General features: G+C 35.5%; 1 protein-coding gene across 4 annotated transcripts in view; it reads left to right on the top strand.

The window, feature by feature from the left end:
• The window catches only part of LOC108746041 (calmodulin-binding transcription activator 2), a 59360-nt gene that overhangs the window by 41633 nt on the left and 8543 nt on the right, over positions 1–9184 (top strand). For all 4 annotated transcript variants that reach the window (XM_018482534.1, XM_018482533.1, XM_018482535.1 and 1 more), the window contains 4 exons: positions 6657–6845; positions 7000–7398; positions 7743–8519; positions 8709–9044. In XM_018482534.1, coding sequence (XP_018338036.1) covers positions 6657–6845; positions 7000–7398; positions 7743–8519; positions 8709–9044 — 1701 coding nt within the window. The remainder of the gene's footprint in view (positions 1–6656; positions 6846–6999; positions 7399–7742; positions 8520–8708; positions 9045–9184) is intronic.

The raw sequence follows: 9184 nt of genomic DNA on the forward strand, positions 1-9184 counted from the left end.
TATTACTTTTGCATGCTAACCTTACGTGATTTTAACGTGCCGTAAGAAACTGTATGTGAAAAATAACAATTATTTGATATAAATCGCAAAAATTCTGTTAGAAGTTAGTTTACGTCATTTTCCAAACAAAATGATAATGGTTTCACACACAGAAAAAACGGTTTTGCTAAAGTATTCAAACATTCAGCTAAATGTAGATCTGAAATTTTGTTTGGATGTGAAAATAATTATGCAGAATGCTCAAATTGCCAGAATGTTAAACATTTTTGCGACATTGTCATCAATGCTTTCTTCGTAACTATTCTACACAATTATTTTGATAATCCAATAAAATTATTTCTAGAATTATTTCTTTGTGTGCAAAAAAGAAATATAAAGAAATATAAATACACTAAAGAAAAATTGAAGCAGGAAATTTCATTGAGTAAAAGAACGATTTGTTAAGAGAAGAACGTAGCTCTTCACAAAATCTTAATGAAATAAAAAGTATTTATGTATATTATATATATTATATAATACATGCATATCTCTAATAATTTTCTTAAAATAATATTAGACATTTAGCGTGTTTTTAACATAAGAATTATTATAAAAGCATACTTTCGTCTAAGAGTCATAATCGATGATCGCGTTTATATTTTATAAGCTTCTTTGGTCACGTATGTATATATAGGAAAATATTATAAGCTAAAATATTCCATGTCTTTGCTTGACCTATTTCACGATCACCGCGAAACGCAATGCACAGAACAATATTCAAATGTGCTAGGAATTTGTAAAGAATGTGAGAATTTAATAATAATAAGCCATATGTTTCTCATACATAATGTCATAAGATAAATTTCATGGGAAAATAAGCAATATGCTAATATTAATGTCAATATAACTATGCTAATGTAATTAATATTAGCGGAAGTGGTATGCTAATGTAATTAATTGTATATAACTTCTAGTCTTCCAAATTCCAACAAGTGATGTTAAGTAACTGTTGTGTATTCTAAAATAAAAGCATTACATACGCAATGTAAAAGATTTTATAATTTTTATGAATTAATGGATAGGCATTAGCGCTTTTATTATTGTAAAAAATTATGTTTTCTTTTTGTCGCATTTTTTTTTTGCATAAAGCTACTTATGTCGCACTTTATACGATTCAAGCTTTAAAAAGAAATTATGTTTGCTTTTTATTTAATTATTTCTTGTATAAAATTATTTGTGTTGTACAACATTCAAATGCTTCATCGTGGATTATTTCTTTTTTAATCAAATGTACCTTAATAGAGTTTTTAATGGAAAATCGCGTACTGCAATATTTTTTATTAAAAAGTACACTTTTTTGGCCAACAACGTAACTAATAACTGACTGTACATTAATAATAATATACAGTATGTCTATCACATGGAGACTAATTGACATTTGCTTTACTTAGATTATTATGTAGTATATGAGATTATAATTGGCGTATACGCGAAACGCACGCGTGAACTCGCGATAGAGCTCTCGCTTGCCGGTTTAACCTAATTTTTGTCCAGACACATTTCGCGATTAATCAAGGTAAATGGACGTGAACGCGAGCGGAGAAGTTGTAACGAGAGGACGCACGAATGCTCGGGGGCAAAGCCGAGGTCGCGAATTTTCGTCTCCGAGCGCGGCGCGACGAACGGCGGCACGAAGCATCCTCGCTAGAATGCAAATGATCAATTAACTAGTTGTAAATCACTGGGCGTGCTGGATGGGGGCTTTATCTAGCGCCGTTGTCGGTGCCCGGCCCGACTGGTCTAATGGCCGGTGCAGCCGGCATCGGTCTCTTCCATCCTATTTTCGTATGCTCTCCACGATCTTGCTATATGAAATGCTCCAAAATGAGCAATACGAAAAAAAGAAGGAACATTTTTTTTCATTTTATTTTGATATGATCTCCTCGCGCCGAACATTGCCCTTTCTCACTGGTTGATTTATATCGCAATCTATACAGTATTATTGGATATCGTATTTTCTAACTCGATGACAATAATATATTCATATTATATTCATATTAATTTTAATTCTGTGCGAGTTCACATCTTCGATTTTTAAAGCTTGATTCATTTGAAAGAACTTTATTGCTCAAATGAAACCACTTATTTAGCGAAATTTTATAATAATATCACATTTTCGAGCAGAATAAAAATCGTAATAAAATTAATTTTAAGATGACATCAAATAGAAGTTATTTTAGGAAAAATCGTAATGACATCATTCAATGTATTTTGACGATGATTTTGTGAATTTTTGATATGATAATTTTTAAGATATGATTTTTTTTAAATTAAAAGTCATTGTTATGTCAAGAAGAATTAATCACAAAATCATTGTCAAAATGTATCGGATGATATGTCATTATGATTTTTCCGAAAATAACTTCACTTTCTTGATTTTATTATGATTTTGTGTTCTACCATCATCTGGGGTTTTAGACATAGTGACATTATTACTGTTATTATTTTCATCACATCGTATAATAACTCGTTTTGTCCATTTGCTGTTACTTACCTTTTCCTTTTGGCCAGCCCTCTCATCGACGATATTTATTATCCAGGACACGTTCGTTCGCGAACCTTTTCGAAAGTTGAAACTATACCCATGGGACGCACACGAAGGTATTAAGTAGCCTCCGAATTCCCTGCCACACGGCTGCCCTTTCGTGATTAACATTTGGAACGGAAAAGGTATTTTAAATTAGTAAATGAAATTTGATTCTAAAATATTACAACAATTACTGTTGAACTCGTGTGCGTCGAATTGATAACAATAAATGATTTCTTCACGTAAATTATTTTGTTTGTTACAAATGACTGTGTTTATTGAGAGAGGATACAAATTATAAGTCAAGTCTTGTAAAAGAGAATAGTAACGCAAAGTTGTTTGCGTCAGAATCAGTGAAGAATAGATTATTTGTTGATGGATGTGTAATCTTTTCCCAAATCCGGTTACATGTTTTCCGTAAAGTCTAGGCGATCATATTTATCTTGAAAATCCAATCTTGCCATGCCTCATCTAAAATGAATGGTGTGTGGGTTCGGTTCACGTAGCGGGCCTAATCAAAAGCTGGCGCTGTCACTGCAAAATGTGCACAAGATACGTGGCCCGACGTGCATGTAGCCCTGTGTCGTGCGGTATTCGGGTTATCCTCAATACCACGTGGAAGATAGCCGCAGAATCTCGCGGGAATTTAATTTACACTTGGCAGATGGATGGTGCTTCGCGTACGAATGCGGACCGCAGCCATTCTAGCCGAATGTGACAAATGTTCGTATTTACAATTCGTATTTCGCTCATTAAATACTCAACTTGCATGTTTCTGCTGAATCCGTAATTATGAACGGAAACATTATTCTCTCAGTCTTTATCGATACCAATGACACTTCAAACAAAATTATACTTAACAGGATATGCTACCGCATTTCCCCTGATATATCATAAAATTCAAAACGTTATGAATTTTAATTAAAAATAATTTTATATTGAAGAAGATACACTACTAACTGTATCAGGCAGCTCTTCTATTAACGTTTTAAATTTTATGTTATGTATGAGAGTCTTATTAAATTTATCCTTCTTATAAAATATTATATTACGAAGAGAGAATGTAATATATATGTAGAATTCACGAAGAATTTTTCTTATATTTCTAAAACTATATTTTATTGTGAATAAATGTTAGCGAGAGATATATCAGAAATAATTACAAGGTGTTGTTCTATAAAATATAGTGCCCCAGATACATTTCATATGGTTCGACGCGAGACCGAGATCACGGCCAAGAAATTTAATGGACTAGAGGGAGAGAGACAGCCCGCGTGGGGGCTGTGGTGCTTCTGACAAAAGCTCTAATGACGTACGATGGTAACCTTCGTGAGGAGCGCGATACATATTCCGGCTGATATGCATATTTAGTACTGTTCTATAATCTTCTCCGTGGAAATGCACGGGGCACTCTGCCAAATCAGTGAAATTGAATCGGAAGAGAATTTTTAGGTGAAGCGCTTTATTACGTTATTATATTTTGGAATATCGAGGTAGCGTACACTCTCTCACACTCGTTTCGTATTTCGAGTCGAGTTAAAGACGAACTTAATTAGAATATCGCAAGAGAATTACTCGCATTTATCACACGCGCCATTATTCCTGGTCCTTCAGTAACAAACAATAAAATTTACAAACTTAACAAATATCACGCTATACGAACAATATTTATGAATGCCGCATTTAATTTAATTTAATTTAATTTAATTTAATTTAATTTATATTGTGCGAGAGAATTCAATTTTTAACAATTATGATATCTTTGTACTATCAAGATTTATAATCATTGAAATCATAAATAATGATACAATTTATAATTTCTATTGTTGGTCAAATTATTATTATTTCATCAAATTATCAAATTGTGAATAATGCATATCTTATTATTATATTAGTTTTGATCTCTTAATATCGAAATTTCATTAGTAATATCAGAATTGTGCACGGAAAGAAGTTTTATTAAAGTAGCTAAAAATTTAACTAGATATACAGATCTGAAAATAATTTTATTGGACCATTAAACTTATTATGTAGAACACTTAAGAAAGTATTTCCGCTTTCAGTATCCTTTCTTACAGAATTTCTTAGGGAAATGTATAAAAGCTATAAATTTGAAAATTGATATATTTATTCTTTAATATTTGGCAACGGTAAATTTTTATTTTATTTACATGCCTCGATAAATTTATAAATAATTGCCAAAATATTTTTTATAACATTAAAAAGAATTTTTTTCTAAAAAACTTAATTATAAAAAAGAGAATTTAAACATCAAAGAAAAATGTATCAAGTTTTAAGTTTATAACTTTCATATTTAAAAAAAAAAATTCCTATAAAAATGGTAATGGAAGCGATAAATATCCTCATAAATATTAATATTAATGATAATGTTGCAAAAAGCTTAACATTGGATCCAGGAATCAGCTTGAGCGATCCTATACAGAATTATATTATTGGTCTCATAAAACCAGCTATTTTTAGATCTGCGTCTAGCTAAATTTTTGAACACTTTAAACACTAAAATTATTCTTTTCGTGAGATTAATTATGGGGCACCCATACACTTCACACTGCTGTTTATGATTAAATTTTTCAAATTGGTCAAATCGACTGGGTGCACTGGTTCGTTTTGCATTATTGTACGTTAGGTCGCGTGTCGCGGGCGCCCCTGGCTACCTACTTACCGCACCTTCAGCTGTTGAATTCGTTTTTTTTCCCGCGGACGCTGGCTTTCTTCTTTTATGTCCTCAAGTAGCCTGAATTGCTGATAAGCATCGCATGCCGTAATACGAATATTTATAGAAACGAATTTTGCATTTTTATTCTGATTATGCGCATCGTGCGGGTTCGCCGAGTGCCGATTATTGCGTGCCGCGTTGGCGCGTGTGTACGGTTGAAGGATGAAAGAGAAAAATGGAGCGGAAAGGCGGGGATTACAGAGACTATCGTGATAGACGACATCAAAAGTCCTCGCGATAATTGCATTTCTTAATGTCGGTAAGAAGTCGGTGTTACTTCCTTCTCTAATAATGCCGTACTATCGCACCTTGCTCGCTTAAAATTACGCCGAGCGGTTCCTCGCGGTGAAAATCAATAATGAACCGTAATAATGGCGCTATTATATATATATTAGCAGCGTGTAAATGCGAATAACGTAACATGCACATTTCACGTCTCTGCCGAGTTACATGTGCGATGTAAGGTATACGGTAAGATATCCGACCCGAAGACAGTTTCTCCATTTTTCATTCGTCTAGTACGTCAAGCGCGTATGTGTCGCTGCTGAATTATTCATTATGTTAAGTGTTTTTGGTTCTGATGCTAGAAGACAGAATTTTTCAGGCCAAAACCCCGTCCAAGAATTCGAGGTTAATTATTTTGCCGTTTCGACTTGTTGACTATGTCGCGTTAGACATAGTATAAAAGTGAAATCTTACTTTGTCCATGAAATTTGAATCTTATTATTTTCTTTTTACATACATCTAATTCAACAAAATTAATCGATAAATTTTTAATTATTATAATTAAACTCCCATTTAATCAGATTAAAATATTTGATAGGTCAGAAATGTCTATAAATAATGTCTATGTTGCTGTGAATAAAATGTTTTCTTAAATCGTATTATAAAGATATTATTAGGTTACATTCTTTTGAGGAACACAGTTTTCAATGCCTGTGCAAACAGGCACATATAGTATGTATCACGGAATTCGTCGTTTAACGTGTGTTTGAGACTATCTATGATTCCATTTCTTTAAAGATGAAAGCACAGTCTGAAAGATAGAGCAGAGATCTGTCAGCACGACTTTCGGACTGAAGCCAAATCTGTAGAGAAAGGCATATGTCAGCGGAATATATCCGAAATGCATTCCATGTAGCTTTTATAACAAGTCTACTTCGATTCAGCGTCTCTTTGCACAATTTATTTTATTTTTATTCGACGAGTGTTAAAATAAAATATTAATTTTTAACAAAATTTAATTGAATAGCCAAATTAAATGCACCGTATGTTATGTTGAAATATGTATATGTATGAGATATTAGATTATATTTTATTTCATATAAATGCAACCTATTCTTTTATTTTCAGGAAATCGCCGCCATCCTAATCAGTTTTCAGAGGCACGCCGAATGGCAAAGTCGGGAGGTGAAAGTACGACCACGAAGTGGTTCAATGTTACTGTACTCGAGGAAGAAAGTACGCTATCGGCGCGACGGTTTTTGTTGGAAGAAAAGAAAAGATGGAAAGACTACACGAGAGGATCACATGAAACTGAAGGTAATTTTATGTTAAAAAACAAGAAGAATATTATTATATAAATATACTAAATATTTAAAATCGCTTGCAGCTTATTCTAAATTCCATTAAGATTTATGAAAAAAATTTTCTAATGAATTTTTATTAATGTATTATTACGTTAATCTGATCACAGGTTCAGGGTGTCGAGTGCATCTACGGCTGTTACGTGCACTCGGCGATCCTTCCAACGTTTCATCGCCGATGTTACTGGCTACTGCAGAATCCGGACGTGGTTCTCGTCCATTATCTGAACGTCCCTTATCCGGACGGTGATGCGAAGCTGGCGGCCCTGCCACCCTGCCTCGCGCTGCCACCTGACAAGAAGGAGTGGACGCGAGACGAGCTAGCGTCGCAATTAAGGCCCATGTTCCTCGGTGGAGATGACGATCCGAACAATCCTCATCTCACGCAACACTCGAACCATCCCGTCGACATGATAGTCTCTCAGCTGCTTGATAGACAGAGGGCATCCTCCACTTCCTCCACCAGCAACACTCAACTCGCACCTAGGAGACTTACGCCCGACAATCAGGTATTATATACGTTGTACAATATGGAATTTTCAATAATAATTTATAACATTTGAAAATTACTTGCCGAAATAATTATAAATATTAATTGATAATAATAGTAATAATTAAATAATGTAGTAATAATTAATAATTAAATAATAGATAATAATAGCAATAATTATAAAAATTAATTGATATTAATTAATAAAATTATTAATTGGCCGCAATAATTATAGAAATATGTTTCTATTACGGATTAAGAATCTTTCTTTATAAAAATTATTTAATAACATTATATAACGTGGTCGCGTAGTCAAATAAATTTTAGCATGTACGACTATGTACATACAACTATTTAAAACAGGTCTCTTCGACAACGGGAGGTCAACAACAATCGACGACGGCGACTCCGGCTCCCCGTGTATATTCAAGACATTCCCATTCTACTCAGAGCCAACAGCCGGCTCCTTTAGTTTTAAGTTTGCAACAAATTCAAGGCGGTGGTGGTCTTCTGATACTCAACAGTCAACCATATCATCATCAACAGCAGCAGCAACAGCAGCAGCAACAGCAGCAGCAGCAGCAGCAGCAACCGCAACAACAGCAACCGCAGCAACCGCAGCAGCAACAGCAGCAACAACAGCAGCAGCAAAGTCAGCAGGTGGAAATGCAACAGGTCACAGAGCAACAAATCGTACCGCAAACCAGCGTCGATCGAGAACAGCAAACGCAGCAAGAAATTGACGCACAGGAGAGTTTGGACAGATCTGCTGTGCAGTCTCTGCCAATGGGCGGATCCGGTTCCGAGGTGACTGATTTCGCGGAGACGCTGGATCTGAGTCAGGAAGACATTCAGAGGACACTGTCGGCCAATATGGTGCCTCCGTCGCCGTCGCCTTCGCCGGCGGACAACAGCATGATTAATCCGATGGACTTTATCGACTCGTCGGACGACGTGCTGGTCAATCTGGACGCGTTCGACGTGTTCGGCGATTTACCGGAGCTGCACGACTTCGAGGCCGAGACGAAGCACGAGGAACAGCGAGGTGGTCCCGAGAACGACGTCGGATGTCATCCTGGTACAACCGTCCATATTGCAGAATATAGTCCCGAGTGGAGTTACACCGAGGGTGGTGTAAAGGTGTGAACAAAATACATTTATAGCTTTCTTTTTTTCATAGATATTCACTAATTACTATGTAACATAATAGTTCTAATTTTCCAATCAACAATATACTTATAACTGTAAAGAGTGGCAGATTATAACTAACAGTTATATGTTATTGTGTTAATTAGTGTTTGTCGGGATTTGATATAAACGGTATTTTAGGTATTAGTTGCTGGTCCGTGGACCGGCGGTAGTGGTTCTCAGTCGTATTCGGTACTTTTCGACGCGGAACCAGTTGAGGCGTGCCTCGTGCAACCAGGTGTACTGCGTTGTCGATGTCCCGCACACGCACCAGGAATAGCGTCCCTCCAGGTGGCCTGTGACGGTTTCGTCGTGTCTGATAGCGTTGCCTTCGAATATCGTAGAGCGCCGACAAGCGAACCTAGCCCAGAGAAAGCTCTGCTGGACCGTCTTGCGGACGTTGAGGCCCGTCTGCAGGGTCCCGGTCCGCCGTCTCCAGCGGCTCATCTGGAAGAGCGACTGGTTGCTTATTGCCAGGTACTTCTTTTATTTGACATTTCTATACTAATTATTAAACTTTACAGAATTGGATGTATAATATATAAATTTAAATGACCAAAATGTTATTAAGCATTAAAATTCAGCTCAAATCAAATTAAGCATTTTCTTATTTAATT

The sequence above is a fragment of the Trachymyrmex septentrionalis genome, unplaced genomic scaffold (assembly GCF_001594115.1).
Source record: "Trachymyrmex septentrionalis isolate Tsep2-gDNA-1 unplaced genomic scaffold, Tsep1.0 scaffold16, whole genome shotgun sequence".
In the NCBI taxonomy this organism is placed as follows: domain Eukaryota; kingdom Metazoa; phylum Arthropoda; class Insecta; order Hymenoptera; family Formicidae; genus Trachymyrmex; species Trachymyrmex septentrionalis.